At 47.3% G+C, this 24,286-nt stretch overlaps 1 protein-coding gene across 1 annotated transcript in view; it reads right to left on the reverse strand.

The window, feature by feature from the left end:
* kif6 (kinesin family member 6) overlaps positions 1-24,286 on the reverse strand; it is a 474,098-nt gene that overhangs the window by 278,168 nt on the left and 171,644 nt on the right. The window contains exons 7-8 of the mRNA XM_041187334.1: positions 15,042-15,248; positions 13,168-13,311 (exon numbers count right to left, since the gene is read on the reverse strand). Coding sequence (XP_041043268.1) covers positions 13,168-13,311; positions 15,042-15,248 — 351 coding nt within the window. The remainder of the gene's footprint in view (positions 1-13,167; positions 13,312-15,041; positions 15,249-24,286) is intronic.

Below are 24,286 nucleotides of genomic sequence, written 5' to 3' on the forward strand. Positions count from 1 at the left end.
AGCAGCACCCTCAGGAAGAAGGGATAGCTGGGGCTTCTGCTCATGCCTCTGAACAGTCACAGTGAATTGTCGCTGATCAGTGCCGAGCTGGACCCAGGGTCTATAGATGGCGCTTGTTATTCCTGCAGGTGACCGAGATCCATTGTCGCCAAAGACTGCGCATGTCCAGGAAACTGGTCGGACACATCTGGCTATCTGCTGCTGGATTTGTCGCCATGGGAACATGGAGTGTATACATTGCCAGTGGCCGTCAAAGTTATCTTGGCGCTCAATGTTTACGTCAGTGTCTCCTTTCAGGGGCTCCACAGGTAACCTCTGTGGGACATCGCAAGCCTCCATGCAAAAAGCATGCATGAGGTCATGGACACCATCTTTGCAAAGGCACGGAACATTGTGCATTTCGCCCGGGATCAGGAAAGCTAGGAAGCAAGAACGCTGGGATTTGACCAGATCTCAGGTTTCCCACAAGTGCAGAGTGCCATCGACTGCACTCACGTGCCGCTCAGATCTCCGTGGCAACAACTATGTCACCGCAAAGGCTTCCACTGGCTAAATGTTCAGCTGGTGTGTGACCGCCACGACACATCCTGCAGGTCTGTGCACAATTCTTCGGAGTGTCCATAACTTCTACATTCTCAGTAGGTCTCAGATCCCTGGCGTCTTCCAAGGTCCACAGATGCTGCAGAGTTGGCTCCTCAGGGATAACGGCTACCTGCTGATGACACACGTGCAGCGGCCTCAGAGTGCAGTAGAGAGAAGTTACAATGAGGCTTATGCTGCAACTCGCACCCTGGTGGAGCAAACCATCGGAATATTGAAAATGAGGTTCCAGTGCCTAGACCTAGGCCTAGGCCTAGTCTGGTGGAGCCCTGTGATACAGTCCACAGAGGGTGTCACACATCTCCGTCACTTGCTGCATCCTTCACAACCTGGCACTGCAATGGAGAGAGGAGCTGGCTGAGGAGGAGTTGCATATCTCCCCCGATAAGGTTGTCAACAGGGATAAGGGTAAGGAGGCTCTTGAAGGCGAGGATGATGGCAATGAGGCCATCGCATTGGCCGGACGAGGCAGGCGCGCTGACAGCTGCTAGACTCATGGAGGATGATGACTACATGCAGTGAGGAAACACCACAGATCCTGATTGTATCCTGTGAACATTTGATTCCTGTCTGGCTGAGGGCAGCGCACATACCCTCTGTGATAAGGCTCCGGTCATGGAGATGGGGAGGCGGTGGCATAGTGATATTATCATTGGCCTAACTTTCCCTTTTTTATCCCCCCTCTTCTATCCCATTTACTTGTTCCATGTTGTTCTTTCACACAATGCTTACCTTGTTCTGCTCTTATCACATTCTGCTCTCTTACCTTTACGCAAATATCAGTACCTTTTTTAGCCCTTATCACTACCATTAACATTCCCTTTCACCTTTTGTTCATGACATCTTTGTCAATCTCTCCTTTGTTCCCACCTATCGCTGGCCTTCTATTCAGCTTTACCTGCTCCACCCCCCTTAAATAGTATAAATTTCATCACATTTCCACTTCTCTTCAGCTCTGAGGAAGGGTCAAACAGACTCGAAACATTAACTCTGTTTCTCTCTCTACAGGCGGTGCTAGACCTGCTGAGTTTTTCCAGCATTTTCTATTTTTATTTCAGATTTCCATCATCCGCAGTAGTTTGTTTTTATCTTAATGCTCTGGGAAACCGGTCTGAATTCAATAAAAATCTGCAATTAAAAGTCAGTTGTCATGAAAACCCATCTGGTTCATTAATGCCCTTTAGGGAAGGAAATCTGCCATCCTTGCCTGGTCTGTGATGTGGTCAGCAATATGGTTGACACCACCTCCTCACCAGCAATGTCCATATCCCATGAAAGAATATTGTTTACTCCTGCTCCTATGCCTCGTGGAAATGCCATCCGTGCCCTTTAGCACAGCGCGCAGGGGTTTCCTGTATGGGCTGCTGCTGCACACTCTTCACCTCCTCGCCCTCGCCCACCACCCGGACGTACCTTGTTGCCGTTCGGCAGTGGAGGCCCCCAGCGGAGGGCACTCTACAGGGGTGTATTCTCCCTAACCATCGGGGACCTGGGGTGGAGGATGTTGCACGCGGCAGTCCTGTACAACCACAAGATGTGTCGGTTCACGGAATCCCAAGACGGCTGCGTTTTTTGCGGCCTTGTGGACTCCGTGGGCCACGCATATATAAGTTGTTGTAGGCTGCATCCCCTTTTTAGTTACTTGAAAATCCTTTTGCTTTTGCTTTGTTTGCACTTCAGTCCCTGATCTATGGGCGCCCGGTGTGCAGGGGCAGGCAAGAAAGGAGGAGGACCTCCTCATGAACCTGCTCCTGGGCCTGGCCAAGTTGGCCATCAACAGGTCTGGGCAGTGGGTGATTGAGGGGGTTGTCCGGCCTGACTGTCTGCCCCTCTTCCACGGCTACATTCGCAGCCAGGTGTCCCTGAAAAAGGAACACGCAGTGTCCGCTGGCACCGTTGAGGCCTTCCATGCTCAGTGAGCACTGTGGGAACTGGGGTGCCTCACTGACCCCTTTAATCACATTTTGGTTTAATATTTGCAAGTTTACTTTAAATTTTACCTTTTGTTTTTGCAATTTCCCTTTAAGGGGCTGCCTTTTACTTTGTCCCCGATTTTGTTAATTCAGTTTATTTATTTTGTAACAAAAGAGTTACATCTTCTTAACCTTCCTAACCCTGCCGCTACATCTTCGTGTGAACCCAACATCCACAGCAGAGGTAGAGGCAGCCTGCTGACCGCTACACCGTCTGTGGCTATCTTCACGGGCATCCTCTGAAGGGCCCTGGCCTGCTTTCGGGATCCTGCTGTGTAGCACTGGCACCCTCCTCAGCCTGTGGAGATGGATTTGCTGGGGCCACAAGAAGAGGGGATTCGCAGAGTTATCGGGGTGTCGAGCTGCTGCTGCTCCTTCCTACAGGTGCCCAAAAGCCCCTGAATGACTCCTTGAGGCTGAAGTGAGATCGAGCTACCCCACATCTCTCTCACATAGGCACTGTTGGAGGCCAACTCTGGCGTCAGCAATGGAGTTCAGCCCATACAGCAGTCCAGGTCCGATGTCCTGGACAAAGGTCTCCATGGCAGCCACCATCCTACCAGTGTTGACCTCGGTGTGTTGGCAGGCCAACAATAGGACCTCTGACTGAAGGCAGACAAACTCCTCCACCGTGGCTTGCAATCTGAGGAGTGCAGCAGACATCCCTTCCTTATGTTCCCGAGCTTGCCTTTGCAGCTCCAGCAGCTGAGGTATGACTGAGTCCAGAGACTCGTCATCTGACTCAGATTCCGCAGACTTCTGGCCTCCAGCAGTCCTCCGATGCCAGATGCCTGAGAAGTCCCTGCCGCCGCTGCCTGTTGTGGATCAGACAGTGCGATGTGCTCACCAGATTGTTATCCCAAGTCTACTCTAAAACTAGGTCCCACCAAGGTGTGTGTGTGTCCCTGCGCTGGTTGTGGGTGTGGGTGAGCGCTGTGACGGGTCTTCAATGACGGTTCAGCAGATTCCTCTTATGAGGTGTCTTCAGGGTTGAGTTGAGGACCTGGGTCATGGACTTCCTCGGCTGTTTCCCACATGTGTCTGCAAAAGCAAGAAGAGATAATTAGGACATGGCAGTGGCCTGTGAAACAGGACACATCACTCACAGCACAGTTGCCTGATGGATGTTGCACTGCCAGATGCTCAATTCATTGAGCACCACCAACCTCACAATCAGCACAGGAATGGTCCAGATCTTCGCTGGCCTGCTCAATGACTATTTTCAAGGTTTGTGTGGACCTTGATTTCAGGTATTCCTCCACCAATCTGCGACCTCTCCCTTTTGCTCTACGCCAGCTTGTCCTGCAACAATACAGATGGAGATCGTGTAAACAGGCTGCCTGCCAGGCCAGAATATGTACATCTGACATGTGTGAGTAGTGAGTGGTCCCATGGATGGGATGAGGCCAATGATGGTTTATCTGAGAGAATGAATGGTGATGTCCCTTGAGCTGGCAGTGAGTGAGATCCCTTTGGATGCGTGATAGGTTTGTGAGTGTGTGAGCTGAGAGTAGGAGAGTGATCTACCTTGGTGGAATGGAGGAGACCATTCATCCCCTTTCGGCACTGGGTGGCTGTCCTCTTTTGCAGGGCATTGGCGCTGACCACAGCTGCCACTGCCTCTCATGCTTGCTTTCTGGTCTTCGCACAGAGTAGGGTTGAGGGCATCATAGTGGGCCTCCACTGCATCCAGTAGGCCTTTGAGGGAGGCATAGGTAAATCTGGGGACAGAATGTTTCCTTCCTTTGGCTGCCATGACTTTTCAGCCGTTTACTATCCCTTGAAGAATGCTAGCTCTTTGCAGGGGCACCCTTCAACTATGGCACCCAGTTTAGTGAAGGCCTGATGTGACAGCAAAGTGGGCGAATGGATGGGATGAGGCCAATGAAGGTTTATCTGAGAGAATGAATGGTGATGTCCCTTGAGCTGGCAGTGAGTGAGATCCCTTTGGATGTGTGATAGGTTTGTGAGTGTGTGAGCTGAGAGTAGCCGCCCCACCATCAACCAGGCATGTTTCCCGGGAATTCATGATTAATGAGGCAGAATTGGGATTAAACGACATGAATACCTGCCATTGCAGCCAGTGGGTAAAACGTCCTTTTTCCAGCCTGTACAAATCTGAGATGATTCCACCCAAAGTCCCCCCTCTCTCCGGGCTGCTTTGTGAAGTTTCCCCTCTCTCCACGCTGCTTTATAAAGTCCCCCCCCTCTCCGGGCTGCTTTGTGAAGTTTCCCCTCTCTCCACACTGCTTTATAAAGTCTCCCATCTCTCTGTGCTGCTTCACAAAGTCTCCTCTCTCCACACCACTTTATAAAGATGGACTGAAGTCCATCTCCAACATTAGCAGTCTCAGCTTGTTGGCCAGAGTGGAAAAATAGAATTATAACACTAAGTGTCTTCAAGCATAGCAAATTAGATGTTCAACAAGGATATCATGGGTACAGACTGATGTGGCGACATTTTTTTGACTGGCTCCAGTAGGATTTAGAAAAGTGATTTTATGGCATTTTTTAAAACAAGTGGCAATACGCCACACCACCCACCCCTTCACCACCCTCTTTGAGCTTTGATCCCCATTCAGCTTATCTGCATTTGAAACCCTTCAATGATTTTAAAGATCACATAACTCTGGCAGTAGGAAACAGCTTATTTTATAATACACCCTGTTATAGAGCTATGGCTGCTTTTATTATTGTCATGGATCTAATTTTTGTTAAATTACTTCTTCCTCAGAGTTAGCGTAATTCTTTTCCTATAAAATAAATTCAGAAATATGGAGAAACAATTTCCTGTGGCAGATAGGTCAATAACAAGAGGACACAAATTTAAGGTGATTGGCAAAAGAATCATTGGCGATGCGGTGAAAAGAAAAAAATTACGCAGTTTCTTTTTAGGAATTATAATACATGGCTTGATAGGCTGGTAAAGGGGAGTTGAATAAATACCCGAAGTGAAGAAATCTGCAGGGCACTGCACAGTGAGACTAATTGGATAGCTTTTTCAAAGATCTGGCAAAGGTTCAATAGCCCAGATAGGCTCTTTGTGTGCTCTATTATGCTATGATTTCTCCCCTGGAGAAGGTGTCTGCTCCTTGCATCACCTCCCCAAAATGTAGTAATAGTTATTCTATTTGTTGCCTCATTAATTAGGTGCACAATCTGATCATTGCATTATCTCCGACTCAGAATGGAACAGTATGTATAATGCATAGTCTCCATATATCCTTCAAAGGTGCCCATACACACTCTAAAATATCTCAATTTAATAAATCTAAGCTTTAATCTAGTTTCAGGGTTTTAATAAACTCAGGCCTCTCTGTAGGGTTCCAACGATCCATTTTTCAAGCCAGGCAATTTGTTTTACACTTGAATGTAAACCAAGTAGCAAAATCTGCTTTTCAGTTCTTTTGCCTATTTTTTTATTCAGTAATGTGGGATTTACAGTAAAGTATAAAAATCAATTTTAATATATTCCAGCAAAATCGTCAGATCCTTGAAATTGTTAACTGGCAAAGAAAGGAGCCAATTGCAGCAGTCATAAGAATATTTTAAAGATACAAATAAATATTTCACATTCTGAGTGGGAGCCATGGGAATATTTCTGCAAGTTAACAAACAGGTACAGCAAGCCATTAGGAATGTTATGTTAACATTTATTGCAAGGGATTTCAAGTAGAAAACTAAAGGAATCTTGCTGCAATTACATAGGGATTTGTTAAGACCACACCTGGGGCACTGTATATAGTTTTGATCTACTTACCTAAGGAAAGCCATACTCAGAGAGGGGTGCAATAAAGCTTCACTTTCTGGGATGAGAGGGCATCCACGTGTAGAGTTTGCGTTGAATGGACCTATATTCTCTGGAGTTTAGAATGGTGAGAGATGACCTCATCGAAACATGCAAGGTTCTTAAAGGACTTGATGGAGTAGATGCTGAGAATACAGAACTAGGGATCACTGCCCCATGCAAACTGTACCCTCCCCTGACATAGGCAACTATCTGACCCAAGAGACCACAAGGTGCAGCACTGCTGGTCAGTTGGCGGGGTCAGAGGGTGGGAGGTGATGTTGAGACATTGAGGAGTTATCAGGACTCCATCCAATAATACAAGATGGGCACCAGTTCAAATTTCAAAGCCATTACCCAGGCATGGGCCCCTATCATGAGCCACAACTTCCACCTTTTTCACCTGATGAATAGCCCTTTAGGCCAGGCTTGTCCAACTGGCAGTCCCAGGGCCATTCCATATGGTTCCCGGAACTCGTTTTCCAAATACCAGTCACAGGTAAATTGGAGTGGAAAGTTCTGCAAAGAACTACTCCTCCAATCATAGTGAGCCTATCAGCAGCAAATGTGGGGGGAAAGCAGTGTCTGATTGGAGAAGCAGCAAACACTAGTGGTAGTGAGTTTGCTGGAAAGAGGTGTTCTTTCATGGGAGGCAGCAGGGGAACTCGAATGCCAGTGCTAGGTGAGTGGAAATGAGTGCTGGGGCCTGGGCAGCAGGAACACGAGTGCCAGGGCCTGGTGGCAAGGAACCAGCGTGCCAGGGCCTGGCAGCAGGGAGCCAGTGTGTCGGGGCCTGGTCATGGACAATCAGAGTTCTGGGGCCCGGTGGCGGGGGAGCAGAGTGCAAGGCCCTGGGAGGGCAAGCAGTGTGCTGGGACCCAGTGGCAGGGAACCAGAGATCCTGGGCCTAGGCAGGAGAGGCTGGTTGTGAGGCCCGGAGTGAGAGGCTGTGGGCCCCAGGTCAGAAGAGGTGGGTGGGCAAGAGGCTGACTGGCATGTGTGGGAGATTGAGCATGTGTGGGTGTGTATGTGAATGTGTGTGTGAGTGAGAGAGTGAGTGTGTGTTTGTGTGTGTGTGTGTGTGAGACTGAGTGTATATGTGTGTGACTGAAAGAGTGAATGAGTGTGTGATCGAGTGAGTGTGTGTGCGAGTGAGAGAGTGAGTGTGTGTTCTTTTTTGTCGTTCATGGGATGTGGGCATTAGGAAGCTGCTGGGAACTGATGACTGCCAAAGGAAGAGATTTACTGACACCTCCCTCGAGTGCTCACAAGCAAGGTCACCAATCCAGCATGGGAGCTGGTGGCAGCGGTGGTCAGTGCCAATGACCTGCAAGAGAGGACAACCACCCAGTGCCAAAAGAGGATGAACAATCTCCTATGTTCCGCAAGGATAAGATACTCTCCTCATCACTCTCAAATCACACACTCATAAACCCATCACACATCCACAGAGATCTCACTCACTGCCAGTTCAAGGGATATCACTATTCACTCTCTCTCACGTCTTTATTGTCCTTATCCTGTCCATAGGACCACTCACCACTCACACATGCCAGGCATATTGGTCTTCAACTCAAGCCCCAAAGACACCTCGTAGGAAGAATCTGATGACACCTTAATTGAAGACCCATCACAGTGCTCACCCACACCCTCCATCAGTGCAGAGACACACATCGGTGGGACCTAGTTCTAGAGTGGACTCTGGATCACAATCTTCTGAGGACACGGCACTTTCTGCTCCACAGCAGGTGGCGGCTGGGTCTTAACAGGTTTGTGGCACTTGGGGGGCTACTGAAGACCAGAAATCCGCTGAGTCTGAATCAGATGAGGAGCCCCTGGGCTCGGTCATTTCTCAGTTGTTGGAGCTGCAAAGGCAAGCTCAGAAACATCAGGAAGGTTGTCCGCTGCACTCCTCAGATTGCCATACACGATGGAGGAGTCCATCCACCTTCAGCTTGAATTGATAGCACTGGCATACCAATGCACCAAGGTCAACACTACTGCGTGGACTGAACTCCATCACTGACACCATAGTTGGCCCCAACAGTGTCAACGTTTCCCCTTCTCCTCAAGGAGTCAGCCAGGGGCCTTCGGGCATCCATAGGGAGGAGGACCAACAGATGCACACCCCGGGGCCATCCACCCAGGTGACTCTGGGAGTGTCCAGCCCATCCAAGTTCCTCTTCCTGTGACTCCAGCAGCTCCAGCTCCACAAGCCGAGGAGGGTGCCACTACCATACAGCAGGACCCCAAAAGCAGGCTGGGGCTCTCCATAGGATGCCTGCCACAGCTATCACAGTCAGCAGGCTGCCTCCGTCTCCACTGTCGATGTCGGGGAGCACCCAGCAGGATTAGGAATGTTAAGAAGATGTATTGGAAAGCCTTGGCACGAGTGTTAATTGTGTATACAATGTTTGCTGTTAGAAATAAACTCCCAAGGGTGTTTCCTTGACTATGGCTCTTTGTTATGATGAGCAGTGTTCATGTCACTCAGAAGTGAAACCTTGGTTCCTGCACGAGACAAAGGCAGGTGTTTCAGTCCAGGGCCTCTTCCCTATGCAGTGTGTAACCTTCAGACCAAAGTGATGGTCCAGCTTCACATTCACTGGACATATTAGTGATGCCTGTACCTCGATGGTGCTTGTCGTTGCTGCCAGAGTTTCATGGGCAGGCATCACAAAGTTCCGTCATTCTCTTTGTGTGCTCTCAGCACCTTTGAGGTGGGGCTGCCCTCCCTTTCTCTTCAGTATCTGTAACCGGTGACGCTGTGCTCCTGAAGGGGTCAAGTGTTGAAGGCTGACAAAGGATCAGGTGCATTTAAAGTTTCACGGCTGCATCTCTATGATATGACCCTGATCACAGAGCGCAAGCAAGCTCAGCCAGACAGAGAGTCAGACATTCACAGAGGTAATGTGAAGGTCTATGGAGCGTCCTCACTGAATGTCGTTATCATCCTCCTGGAATCTAGCGACTATTAGAGCCACCGTTGCATCACCATGACATGTGCCTGAACACTGAGGGTATGTGTGCTGCCAACAGCCACACAGGATTCAAACGTTCACATATGCAAGGTGAGGATGTCAGGACTGTCCTCACCGCATCTCATCATCATGCTCCACGAATCTTGTGGCTATGAGGGCCTCCCGAGCCCATCTGCCTCACCTGGCCAGTGCAATGGCCTCATCACCAGCATCCTCGTCTTCAAGAACCTCAATAGTCAATAAAGGTGGCAAGACAGGTGGAAAGAGCTGGTTCTAAAGCATACAGTATCCTAGGCTTCATTAATAGGGGCATAGAGTATAAGAGCAGGGAGGTTTGATGAACTTATATAAGATACTGGTCAGACCTCACTGGGGTATTGTGTACTGTTCCAGGCGCCACAGGAAGAATGTGAACGCGTTGGAGAGCGTGCATCAGAGGTTTACGAGAATAGTTCCAGGGATAAGACACTTCAATTATGACGAAAGATTGGAGAAGTTGGGACTGTTTTCCTTTGAGAGGAGAAGGCTAAGAGGAAAATTGATAGAAGTTTTCAAAATCATGAGGCGTCTGGGCAGAGTAGATAGGGAGAAACTGTTCCCGCTCATAAACAGATTGAGAACCAGAGAGAACGGTTTTAAAGTGTTTTGCAAAAGAAGCAAATGCGAGTTGAGAAAATACTTTTTCACGCAGCGAGTAGTTAGGGTTTGGGATGCACTACCTGGAAGTGTGGTGAAGGCAGGTTTGATTGAGGTATTCAAGAGGGCATTGGATGATTATTTAAATGGAAACAACGTGCAGAGTTACGGGGAAAAGGCTGGAGATTGGCACTAAGTTAAAATGCTCAGAGAGCCGGTGCAGACACAATGGGCCGAATGGCCTCCTTTTGCACCATGACAATTCTGTGATACTGTTATCATCGTCATGCTCTTCAACGTCCTCCTAATCGGAGGATACATGCAGCTCCTCCATATCTTCCTCAACCAGGTCATCCTGGCTTTGCAGCACCAGGTTCTGGAGTGCTCCACTAGATCTGTCGTGACACCGGAACTCATTTTCCATATGCCTAAAGTTTACTCCATCAAAGTCCAGGACCCGGCATAAGCCTCGTTGTACCCCCACCCTGCTGTAGTCTGAGGCCACTGCATGGGCGTCACCAGCATCTCTGGACCCTGGGATCTGAGACCTGCAAAGGATGTAGGAGTAGTGGACGCTCCCTGGGAATCGAGCACAGACCTGTAGGATGTGTTTGTGGTGGTTGCACACCAGCTGAACATTTAGTGAGTGGAAGCCCTTGCGGTTGACATAATTGACTGCTTTTTGCCATAGAGATCTAAGCGCCACTTGATTGCAGTCGATGGCACCCTGCACCTGTGGAAAACTTGAAACCTGCACAAATCCCAGAGCACTTGCTTTCTGGCTTTCCTAATCCTGGGCGAAATGCACAAAGTTCTGTGCCTTCACGAAGGTGGCATCCGTGACCTCCTGGATACACTTGTGCATGGAGGCTTGTGAGATCCCGACAGGTCACCTGTAGAGCCCTGGAAGGAGCCACTGGTGTAAAAATTGAGCACTGCGGTCACTTTCATGGCCACTGGCGGTGGATGCCCTCCATGTCCCCATGGCGCCAAATCCTGCAGCAGGTGGCATATGTGACCAACCAGTTCCCTAGACATGTGCAGTCTTTGGTGACACTGGTTCTCAGTCATCTGCAGGAATGACAGGCGCAGTCTATAGACATGGGTCTAGCAAGGCGCCTAAGAATGACGGCTCGCTGTGGATCTTCAGCTGCCACCCCTTCATCTTGAAGGAGGTGCTCCTCCCTTTGCTGAGCCAGGCGCCTCCTCCACTCTCTTCTTCTTCTCTGGCCTCTGTAAGCCATGAGGCATACTGCTAAATCATCAAGTTCGATGATCCTGATGTTCACCTCCTGCAGGATCAAAGAGAGAGACGCGTGGGTTAGCATGAGTGTACTAAGAACCTCTCTTGGTTAAGTCTCAAGACCCCTTCACGCATGCAGGAGAGTGCTGGCCACAACTTGCATGGCCAGTGTATAGTGCACTCATTGGCTGTCTGAAACCCCACTCACCTCCGCCCCACTCCACTTGACCAGGTGACAGCTGCTTTAGCTGTTGGACTGTGTGCTCTCAGCTCAGGTGCAGGCATTCTCCTAACCCACACTACAAGGCTGCACTGTTAGCTTGAACCATAACGGATACTGGTCCAAACCTTGATAAAGACATTGCAAAGGGCTCTGAGCGCCTCTACCACTGACTGCACCGCAGCGATCTTTCACAAGGGGAATATACAACTTGCCCAGTCAGCCAATTGGTCTGCTGCCCCCTAAAACACACATTAATTTGTAGGGTCTGTGCCCAAGGGGTGAAAAGTCCTGGAGCATTTGGTGGCACTTTCATGCTTTTGCATTGCTCGAGTGGCCAAAAAGCTTCAGCGGCCTGACTCCAATCATGTCAATGGAGCTGCAGCTGAACGGTCTCAGCTGCAGAAGAATGCTGACTTCTGAAAAGCTTTTCCAAGTGCTTGGCCACTTCCCTCACCCTGGCAAATGCTCAAGTATTTCCTTCAGCCCGTCTGTGCTGCCTTGCGGATGATTGCAAACTGGTTATACGGTGGCATAAAACCAATCTCTGGCCTTCTCGCCATATTGTCGTATGCCCACAACCCCCCGGCCCGCCATCATGCCCGATGCCAATGGAGCCAGAAATTCCGGCCTCAGTTTAAAGTGGTGCCAAACCCTATCTTTCCAAAATTTGCTCATCAGCCTCTTGATTAAGAAAAAATGGAAATGTGGCCCCCGAAGCAAAAAGTTTAAACAAGCCTGCTTTAGGCATACTGGCGAATAACCCTTTACTCCATGAATCCCAAGCTCAACCACAGCAACTCTCAGTTTTTGGTGTCTCTGCTCCCTCTTTGTCACTTGGAAGGGAAAGGCAGAAGTTCCATCTCTTGTAATTTTCAAATTTTCACTTAAAGCCAAGTTCCAGCAAATCCACATTCTGGCAGACTATTGTTCCAAAGAGATTTTCAGTACTAATATACCAAAATCTACCTTAGCAATGGTGAATGCAAGGTTAAATTACTTTTTTGTTCCTTACCCGAATGCCCTTGCGATGCATTCCAGTACTAAATTAGCCTTGTTGATAATAGCTCTGCATTGGCTGAAAACTTGATGCATGACTAATAATCAAATGTTTAAAAAGTGTACCATTTTTGTTAGTGAGCACCCATTCATTGTGTCCTTCTTCTATTAATATCTACATAAAAGTGCATCTGTTATTCCTTAATCTTTCCTTTCAATTGGTTTACACCGATTTGAATGTCATTGATCTCCAATAAGCTTATCACAACTAGGCAGCTCATTGCTAACAAATTTTATAATATGGGATTAGATGTTACCTCCAACAGATCTGAAAAATTAGGATTGGTATCAATGAATTACAATTAGGATACCATACCAATTCATTAAATAATTGCATTCAGCATAGCTGAATAAATCACATTCTGGGAAAAAAAGTTGAAATCTAACCACAAAAATTGAAAAGAAAATGTCTTGTGTTCCCAGGAAAATCCTTTCAGGTACCCTTTGACAACAGAACAACAGAGCACAAGTACGTGGTCGTGAAGAATAAATTTAGGGAAAATGCCAAGAGTACTTTCTTTACCCAAATCATGAACAATAGCCAAAACATGTTGCTAAGATATTTTTCTCACTTCAAAAATATGAAGACACATGGTCAAAGGCCCTTGTTCAAAACTATTTTCTGAACTCTATATGGATAGAATCAAGAGAAAACAAGATGAACATGCCTCCAAGTTCCTCTTATCCACAGATAATGTTGCGACCATAGTTGTCATACAGTTTCCTCCCAGGCTATCCCTCAGAACAGATGTCATCATTGAGTTTCGATAAGGGATGTGTGCACGATTCTTTTCTGCAAGTGCAATAATAACCTGTAATTTAAACAAACAATTTCAGCTGTGCTCCTTCATGCATAGAACAACCAACAAACAAATTCACATTTGGAAATTGTAAAAGGCAGATTGCTTTGTTAGTCATATTTCTGCCCATAAACATTTTTTAAGACTAAAGTTCAATTTTGTGCCAGAAAAGGAATATCCATGTAACATTAGCACATTGCAAGACTTGGTAGAGAAGGATAGACTGTCAACCTAACACAGCAATAGTGAAGCCTCTTGGCAAGAAGTAATCGGGTGACACTTTACATTAGCAGTTTGATGTAAAATTATGAAAGTAGGAAAACATCTGGCTGCAACAGAACTCAGTTGAGGCAGCTTCACAGGTGGAAAAGTTTTTACTTTACTTCCATTTATTTCACATGCTTGTGAAAGAGGTGTAGACTTTTCTTGGAAGTGAATGGGAGTGAATTTTACACCCCCCTCCCCATTTGCATATTTGAAGGTCGGGGAGGGGGGGGCAGGTAAGAAAAGTGGGTGCCCAGCCCACCAACTTCTGCCCACCCCCAAACTTTCCCCCATATCGCAGGGGACGGGTAAGGTGTCAGACCACCTGCCTGTGCTTAGTCCTATTAAAGCCATTAAGTGGACAATTAACAACCACTAAAGGGCCTCATTCCACCTCTGCCACAATTTTTCAGCCTGTGGGGGAAAGTGGAAGGAAGGCAGCTGCTGTTGGGAAGGAAGGTGGTTTACCTCCTTTGGTGGTTCCCCTGTGCTCATCAGGGGCACCCACCCCAAGATGGTTACTGCACCATTGTCCCTCCCCCTTGCCTCTAAAACCTGACCCCCTCACACAACCTTGCTGGGGTCTCCAATCTGTTGCTGGGACGGCAGTGGTGTAGTGGTAATGTCACTGGACTAGTAATCCAGAGGCCCAGGCCAATGTTCTGGGTCAAAACCGCCATAGCAGCTGGTGGAATTTAAAGTCAACTTAATAAAACCTGGAATTGAAAGCTAGTCTTAGTAATGGTGACCATGAAACTATCAACAATTGTTGTTAAAACCCATCTGTTTCACTAACGCCCTTAAAGAAAGGAAATCTGCCATCCTTACCCGGTCTGGCCTACATGTGATTCAAGACCCACAGCAGTGTGGTTAACATTTAACTGCCCTCTGAAATGGCCTAGCAAGCCACTCAAGTTAAAAGGCAATTAGGGTTGGTCAACAAGTGCTGGCCTTGGCAGTGATGCTCACATCCCATGAAAGAATAATTTAAAAAGCCTGCCCAAAATGCCCAGACTTACCTTCAAGTCTGGGAGACATTTTTCCTTCCGGGGACAGCGTACAGTCCCGTCAATGGCCACTGCTGCCTTCTGGCGCATTCCTGAGGGCCAGAAGTCCCACTCTCAAATAATTAAGGATGCCCCAGCATATTATCGCTGGGGCAGCCCGATTTCTGGTCGGCACGGTGCCAACCAACTTTTAGCTGGGGCATGGGTTGGGTGGGGAGCAGGTCATCCATCCCCTGGTAAAATCCACCCCATGAAAACTACCTCCGGTCCTTAGTCTCACCTGGTTTAAAATTCTATCCTAATCCATTGCATTTATTCATAATGTTGATTATTATACATATATTTTACTAAGATGTTATTTGTCTATAATACACCAGTTGACTGGTTAATGTAATGAGAATAATGACTATTTTTTTCGTTTCGCATTTTTTAAGAAGAAGTAAAATGCTTCGGTGTGGTATCTAATCATACCTGTTCCAAGTATGTCAGGGACAGGTTAATGTATTTAGCCTCTGTCAATAGCTGTCCTCCTACTCCAGTCTTTGTGACACGCTCTGAGCCAGCCAGGTCCACCAGGTGTAATTTGGACCGACGGATAGTGGCAGAGCCTGGTTCCCGACTGGAAACATGAATGGTGAAAATGCAGTGGGAACGAGTTGAGGCCTGGTTCATAGGTGTCTGATAAATTAAAACAAAAAGTACAAATATTAGATGTCCCTATCATGATTAAAAGATTCCTCATTCCTTTTTGAAAAAAAGAACTTCAGCTTTCACACAAATAAATAACCATGAAGTATTAGGACACTGTCTTTTTTTTTAAAATTGTGCCCTGGTAATCTCGCTCTATCCTGTCATATATTAAGTACATGCTCCAGGGTCTACCTTCAATTCCTTGTTTCCCATGATCAGCTGCAGATCATCTCTGTTGTTTTCCAGGCCATAAAGTTGCATCAGCTCCAAATAAGTATTACAAGTAAGCCATTCTCTGTCCCTCTTATATGACAAAATCCAAAATGAGAATTTTCATGAGACAGTTCCCTCCATTGGATTTTGGACAGTTGTGTCACTGCACTTAGGTAAAGGGTGACAATGCAGGAGCTTCTTTATGAAAATGTCCTGCCGCATGCTCCACATGGGCTTTCTGGTGTCTAGAATAAAGATGCTGATAACATGGAAGGCAAGCAGCTTCTCGTCATACACACCTGGAAATGGCTCCAGAGTTCACTTGGTTGGATTAACCCTGGGTACTGTGCTTAGGGTTTTGCTAGTGCGACATACACCATGCAACAATGTTAATTTTTAACCAAACAAAAAGATGCTACACTGCAAAACTAAGAATGTTTTCAATGCTACTGTATATCTGTCATACGAGAGGCAGTTGACAAGTTCACTAAAATCCCTGGGGAAGTCATTTAAAGTACATCCATTTATTTAGCGGTGTGATGAGGCCAGGTCATAGAGCACCTGAAGATGGTGGGGCCCTCGCAACACATTTAAACTATTGGGTAAACAAATTCAGAGTTTCCTGGATGACAAAAGAAATAGAAATTAAGATGAAGAAGAAAAAGTATGCTTTTGACAGATGTAACATAGATAATACAACATAGAACCAGGTTGAAGGGGAAGTATAAAAGCAAATAAGAGAGGCAAAGAGGGAGTATGAAAAGAGACTGGCAACTAACATAAAAGGGAATCCCAAAGTCTTCTATAAGCATATAAATCGTAAATGGGTGGTGAAAGGAGGAGTAGGGCTGATTAGGGACCAAAAAGGGGATTCACACAAGGAGGCAATGGGAATAGCTGAAGTATTAAATGAATACTTTGCATTTGTCTTTACCAAGAAAGAAGATGCGGCCCAGGCCGTGGTGAAAGAGGATTTAAAATTGATAAGTAGGGGGGTACTAGATAGGCTGTCTATACTTTAAGAGGATAAGGAACCAGGACCAGATTAGATACATCCAAGGATACTGAGGGAAGTGAGAATGAAAATTGCAGAGGCGCTGGCTATAATTTTTCAGTCTTCTTTAGGCTCAGAGGTGGTTCCAAAAGACTGGAGAATTGCAGATGTTACACCCTTGTGCAAGAAAGAGCGTAAAGATAAGCCCAGCAACTATAGGCCAGTCAGTTCAACTTCAGTGGTGGAGAAACTTCTATAAACAATAATTCAGGACAAAATTAATAGTCACATGGAAAAACATGGGTCAATTAAGGAAAACCAGCATGGATTTAAGGGAAAATCATATTTAACTAACTTGATAGAGTTTTTTGAAGAAGTAACAGAGAGGGTTGATGAGCGCAATGCTGTTCATGTGGTGCACATGGACTTCCAAAAGGCATTTGATACAGTGACACACAACAGACATGTGAGCAAAGTTATAGCTTAAGGAATAAAAGCAAAAGTAGCAACATGGATATGAAATTGGCTGAGTGTCGGAAACACAGAGTAGTGGTTAATGGATATTTTTCAGGCTGGTGGAAAGTCTGTAGTGGATTTCCCCAGGGGTCAGTGTTGGGACCCTTGCTTTTCCTGATATATATTAATGATCAAGTCCTTCATGTACAAAGCACTATTTCAAAATTTGTGGATGATATAAAACTTGGGAGCATTATGAACTGTGAAAAAGAACTCACTAGATCAGCTGTGGGCTGTTTCGGCCACTGTAGGGAAAACTCACCTTAAAATTCCAGTCAGCTGCAACAGCAGCCTTAATCCTGCCTATCATTGCCTGCCCATGTTATCTTCATGGCAGGGTAATGGGAATGGGCTGGAGTTTGAGCCACTGCCTCCGGAAGCAGACGAGAGGCAGAAATGGAAGCGGGCAGATTAGGAGGCCTGTATCCGTTCACTGGGACATCTGCCCAGTTCTGCGGCTTAATTAAGGAAAGTTAGGCACTCTATCCCTTACTCTCCACCTTCCATGCCCCCTCCGTACCCCCATGACCCCTCCATACTTTCATGTGTCCTCACCCAATGTCCACTATGGATAAAACACACGAGCCCAATAATAACACTGGGAAGCCATGTTCATTAAACTGTCAAAATAAACAGCCAGCCATTCAAAAAACTGCACAAAAACCATTAATTCATTCAGGAGCTCATAAAACCATCAATCAAATACAGCTATTCAAACTCTATTTGAAGCAATAATCCTTTTAAATGCTCATAAAAATTATCAAAATAAACTAACATGCATCATAAACCTCTTCTAAAGGTGCTATTAACTGCTCATAAAATTGTCAATAAAAACAAAGCTCAATCTCCTTAGCAGCTGTGTCAACAACCCCTGTTAAGCTGAATCCATTAGTAGCGTTTTGAGCTCAGCCAAGTATTCATAATGGAATTACACAGCAAAGTTGTGTCAACAAAGCCTCCAAAGCTAAATACATTAAAAGCTTGAAGTTGTGGAACATTTAGCCATCTGTTTTGCTGCCTCAAAGGCTCAACAAATGGCTGACATGAATACATTAAATCCTTTTGAAATGGCCTGAACAGACTGCCATCTTTTCCACTGCTTCAAAGCTTAGCAGATGGCTGGACTGCAAATCAACATAAAGATTAAAAAACTGGTTAAAATGACACACTAAAATCTGAAGTTGAATACCGTTCAATGCTGCAGCACTTCTTCCTTTGGTTAATGTGCTCTAATACATCTGAAAACGTTCACAATGCTGGTCAGTTTAATAGTCACTTACCTTATAAGAACAAAGCTCTATCATAGAAACATAGGGCAAAATTTTGACTTTGGTAGGCATGCGGGCCCCACCAGCTCAGCGGCAGACGGACAGCCGACCCCCGCCACCGAAACAGGGCCCGCCGCCATTTTGAGTGGACGGACCAATTAAGGCCTGCCCTGCGGCCTGCCCGACAGGAAGCACTATCCTGTGCGGGGGGGAGGGAATCCCCAGCTGTCAAAGTGCGCTCTTTCGCGCATGCGCATGAAAGAGCGCACTGTTTCCTGAGACAAAGCGCTGTCTCAAGGAGATTACTGACAGTCCAAAAAACTTTAAAAATAGAAAAATTTAAAAATTATTAACACGTCCCCCTCACATGACAATGTCATACGAGATGGGACATGTTAATAAATATCACATAAAATGTATTAAAGTTTTTAAAAACGGACATAAAACCTCATCTCACCAGTGGATGAGGTTTCATGTATTATCAGAAACCCGCTGGGGCTCCTGGCCTGCCCGCCGGCCTTAAGGTTGGATGGGCAGGGTCTTTAATTATCTTAATTGCTCTATCAATGGCCTCAATTGGCCATTGACAGGTCGGCGGGCGGACAGCTGATTTCGCTGTCCACCTGCCTTCCTAAAAACCTAAAGGGACCGGGATGACGTCGGGGGTTCTTCCTGACGTCATCCCGCGTCATTTTCCCATCAGCAAGTGGGCCCCGCCCCAAATCACCAACGGGAAAATTCAGGCCATAGACAGAGTAGGCCATTCAGCCCGTCGAGCCTGCTTCGATCATGGCCGATCATCTACTTCAATGCCTATTTCCCATACTAATCCATATCTCTTTACATCATTGGTATTTCGAAATCTATCAATCTCTACTTTAGACATACTCAATGACTGAGCTTCCATAGCCTTATGGGGTAGAGAATTCCAAAGATTTACAAGCCTTTGAGTAAAAAAAGTTCTCTTCATCTTAATCCGAAGTGGTTTCCTCTTATTTTGAAATGTGTTCCCTGCTTCGAGGCTCCCCAGCCAGGGAGAACATCTTAGCTGCATCTACCCAGTCTATCTCTTTAAGAATTTTATAGGTTTCAATGAGATCACCACTCATTCTTCAAAACTCTACAGAATACAGGCCCAGTTTCGCCAGTCTCTCTTCATAGGACAATCCTGCCATCCTGGGAACAAGACTGCTGAACCTTCATTGCACTCCCTCTATGGCAATAATATCCTTCCTAAGGTAAGGGAACCAAAACTGCACACAATACTCCACTTGCAATCTAACTAAGGTTCTATACAATTTAAGCAAGACTATGCTAATTTTATATTCAAATCTTCTTACGATAAAGGCTAACATGTGATCAGCCTTCCTAATTGCTTGCTGCGCCTGCATGTTAGCCTTCAGTGACTTATTGATGAAGACACCCAGGTCCCTTTGTACATCTACACTTTCTAATCTCTTACCATTTAAGAAATACTCAGCACATCTGTTCCTCCTACCAAAGTGGATAACCTCACAATTTTCCACATGATAAGTAATTACAAATAACGTGCAAGGTTACGGGTAAAGCAGGGGAGTGGGACTAGAGGGAATGGTCTTTCAGGGAGCTAGTGCAGACTCGATGAGCTGAATGGCCTCTTTCTGCACCATAAAGATTCTGTGATTCTGCTCCATGTTCTTGCCCTCTTGCTAAGTCTGTCCAAATCCACTTGAAGCCACTTTGCATCTTCCTCACAACACACATTCCCATCTGCAAACTTGGAAATAATTACATTTGGTCCCCAATCCAAATCATTGATATATGCTGAGGCCCAAGTACTGATCCTTGTGGTATTCAACTGGTCACAGTCTGCCAGCGCAAGAATGACCCATATATTCCTACTCTCTGTAGTCTGCCTGTTAACCAATCTTTAATCCATGTGCTTTAATTTTGCTAACCAATCTCCTGTGGGGGACTTTATCAAACGCCTTCTGAAAGTCCAAGTATACTACGTCCACCAACTACTCAGTATTAATTTTGTTGGTAATATCCTCAAAAAACTCTAGTTGGTTTGTCAAAATGATTTCCTGTTCATAAATCCATGGGCAGAATGTTATGTCCCACGGGTGGGTGCACACCCAATCCCATCAGGCATAAAATCGCACGATATGACATTGGGCGAGCATCCCGACGTCATCCCACACGCATGCAATCTTCAGGCCTGCGAGGGCGCGCGGGTGTCGGAGCCACACCCATCATCAATTAAAAGGCCACTTAAGGCCATTAAAAAGGCAACTGTTTGTGATTTTACGAAGCCCATGCAATTTTGCACTTTCACATGGGCAAAATGGGCAGGTTACAAAACCTCATCCAAGGGCGGGACAAAAAGAGTGAGCAACATTGCCATTGTGAGTAGTAAAGCATTTAGGAGATAGTTTGCTGCTGGCTACTTATTTGAACTTGACAGCTTCATCTCTGTTCTGAGCTTCATTCTTAGCATATTGAGGCTTAATTTCAGGACTCATTGATGTCTCCAAGGCCCCCAGAGAATTTTGACTGTGTGGACCCTTCCAGGTATCAGACAGCCTTCTGTAACCCTGGTAATGAGGATTGTGCTCTCTATTGGGGGCACGCCCTCTGAGGGGGATGAGAGGGGCAGAAGGCAGAGGTGGCCAGTGTCCCACTGCAGCTTCCAGGGGAGCAACCTGTGAGAGGAAAGGCACAGGCACAAGGGCACAGGGACAGCAGGAAATCCAAGGCGTAAGGAGCCGCAGAAGATGCCACTATCCTGCTACCAGGGTTCACAGGCAGCGATGTGGAAACCTCAATATATCTGAGATGCAATGCCGAAGGAGGCTCCATCTCTCTAGGGAAACTGTGAACTCCATTTGTCATGTAATTATGTGGATGGACACCCCAAGCCAGTGACTCTAAGGTCACAGTGGCCCTCAACCTCTGTGCCTGCAGCTCTTTCCAGGGCTCAGTGGAGGATCTTTGTGGAGTGGCCCAATCAGCTGTCCATAGCTGCGTCAAGATGGTGACAGGCGCTTTGTTCAGGCAGGTAGTGACATTTACTCATTTCTGTACAGATGAGGCCAGCCAGGCTGAGCGGGCCAGAGGGTTTTCAGGGATTGCTGGGTTCCCCCGCATCCAGGGTGCAATTAACTGCACACATGTGGCCATCAAAGCACCAGCGGGACAGCCGGGTTCCTTCATCAATGGGAAGGGGTTACACTCGATGAACATCCACATGGTTTGTGACCACAAGATGCAGATTATGTAAGCCTGTGCAAGGTACCCTGGAAGCTCACATGATGCTTATATCCTCAGACACTCCCAGATGCCAAAGCTCTTCAGTGCTCCAACCTGACTGGACAGATGGTTGTGGGGTGATAAGGGCTATACCTTGAAAAGGTGGCTTATGACGCCTCTCCACCACCCAAGAACAGAGGTAGAGCAGTGTTATAATAGGAGTCATGCCTCCACAAGGACAGTGATAGAGTGAACCATAGGTCTTCTGAAGACGCGCTTCCAATGCCTGGACCATTCAGAAGGAGCACTGCAATACCCCGCAGAGCAGGTGTCACTGATATTGGTTGCATGATGCGCTCTCCAAAATCTGGCACTGGCAAGGGGGAACCCACTGAAGGAAGAGAAACTTGAGGCCGCTCCACAGACCACAGAGGAGGAATCCAGTAGTGAGTCAGAAGGGGAGCATGGTGAGGAGAATGCTGAGGGCGTGGAGGCAGACATCTATATCCTTCAGGGAGTGAGGGACACCAGGGATGTCTTGATCCAATGCTCCTTCAGCTAGGCTGCCAAAGGTTTGCTTCCGCCTCTTGCCAGGGCTGCCACCTCCATCCAAGATGTCTGAAAGGACCCTTTCATTTGAACCCAAAGTCCACTCAGTGCCTTTTTAGAGTTTAGAGTCACTCACATCCAGCATTAGATACTGGCAAAAAAAAAGGTGAAGCATACTCAGGCCATTAAGATAAAAGCAAAATTTATATAATTTTGACACTCACAACAAATGAACATTACCATGTCTGGTGTTAATGTCCACACCAGTAAACATATATACAAAACATGGCAGAATAGAAGATCACCTGTGAGCAGTACCTCTTATGCTCAAGGTGCCTTAAACTTACATTTATGAGTGCTATGTCTTGGTGCCCCTCTGCATGCTGACAGCAGCATTGGAGGCAGCCTGCTTACTCTGGTGTCTTGTTGGCCTTGATCACCTTGGCAGTCATCCTCTGGCCAGTGGAACCTGGGTTCGCCTGGCCTGCGAGGGAGCAGCCAGTGCCGTGACTGGCATCTCCACAGTCGTTGCAGCCTCGTCAGATACCACTGTCACTGGCAGAGGGGTGGAGGAGCTGCTGCCATCATCCAGAGCGCCCTGAGAGGAGCCCGCAAAGACGACAAGCAGCTTTTATGCCAACGCGAGGTCGCTCTTGATTTCCCTCCTTGCCTTTGATGGACAGGCACCTGGCTGGGATATTGGGTGCCTCATCCATCTCCCACACTGGAACTGACCACCTGAGGTCAGTGCCTGTATGAGGGCTCGCAGGTCCGGGCGCAAACCCAGGAACCCCTGATTCTGTCCCCGCTCTCTCAATGGAGGAGGCAGTGTGCTCAGCCATGAGGGTCAACAAAGTGCTCAGCTCCGCATGGACTCCCCCACACATAGACCATGGCACGAAGACCCTCATGGATCTCCGCCAAATCATCCCTCACATCCTGCTGGACATCCAGCATCTGCCAGCTGGTGAACGACTCCAGAGGCTCATCATCTGCCTTTGATTCAGCATCATCCTGGTCCCCAACAGTCCTCCAACTGCCAGCGTCCTGGGCATTCTCTGCCTCCACCTGCTCCTCAAGTGAGTGATAAGTGCCCTCAATGCTGTGCGCCGATATTCTAGCTGACTAGCTGACGATCGAATGCCCACCGAGGTGCTGGTATCTGCGCTGGTGTCTGGTTCAGAGAGTGGGTGTGACGCAAGTGCATTTGAAGACTGGCGGCCCTCTGCTGTCAAGGGTGGTTTTTCGGGGACCTGCATACGAGTGCGAACTGGCGAATCTAAGTGAGAACAACGATGTGTCATCAGTTTAAGTCATCACACTGTCACTGTGCATGCCCAGCACCCTGGTGAGACAATGGAGATCTGCATCATGGTGCCATCGTCTTTCAATGATCAATGGGAACTCCAGGTTTGAGGTTCCCATTAATGGTGAGACTACGCAAGAATGTTTGACAATCCAAAACTCTCATCTTTGTGCACTGCACTCTTACCTTCGGCAGAGACCGCTGCCTCCACATGACCGGCTGACCAAAGTGGGTGGTGGCTCTCCAGCTCCAAAGTGTCCATTTCAAACCTCATCATGATTAGGTATGAGGGGCATCCACCTGTCCTTGATCTCTCTATGTTGTTATGGCTCCTCTTCTCCTGAAAGGACAGAAGGGCATTGATTGGTCCACCCTCTACCTGCAGCCAAATTGCAACCTGGCCAATCCCACCTGAGGAACGCCTTGCAGGGCACATCTGAGTCATGGCACTCAGGCCAAGCAGCCAGGGCTCACCCCCTTGGCGAGCTCTGCGTCATCAACAGTTGACACTCCAACCTTAACACCTCTGAGCTCCATGAGGTGACAGCCAGCCCTTAACCCCCGTCCACACCGATCCATGACAACATGGTACACACCCTTGCTGAGCGCAGCAGGTTGTTGAGCCTTTTGCGGCACTGCACCCATTTGCACCTCACGACATCATGGATGCTGACCTGAGCTACCAACACCTCCCAAGCTTTTTTGGTCTGATGTGGTAGCGTCCTTCCCTGGAAATGAGGCTATCCACCTGACACCTACCTCCTCCACGAAAACTGCGAGGCACTCGTCCAAGAAATGGGGCACTGAGTGCCCACCTGCCTGATGTCTCCAGCCGCTGGTGAGGCCTTTGCTCCAGTCTCCAGGCTGCAGAAAGATGCGCTGCTGGCAGCCTTCAGGAATCTGCCTCTGCCGATTTTAAACTGTCCGCCGGGTCGCCATTGGGCCCGGC

Source organism: Carcharodon carcharias, chromosome 5, assembly GCF_017639515.1.
Source record: "Carcharodon carcharias isolate sCarCar2 chromosome 5, sCarCar2.pri, whole genome shotgun sequence".
NCBI classification, from domain to species: domain Eukaryota; kingdom Metazoa; phylum Chordata; class Chondrichthyes; order Lamniformes; family Lamnidae; genus Carcharodon; species Carcharodon carcharias.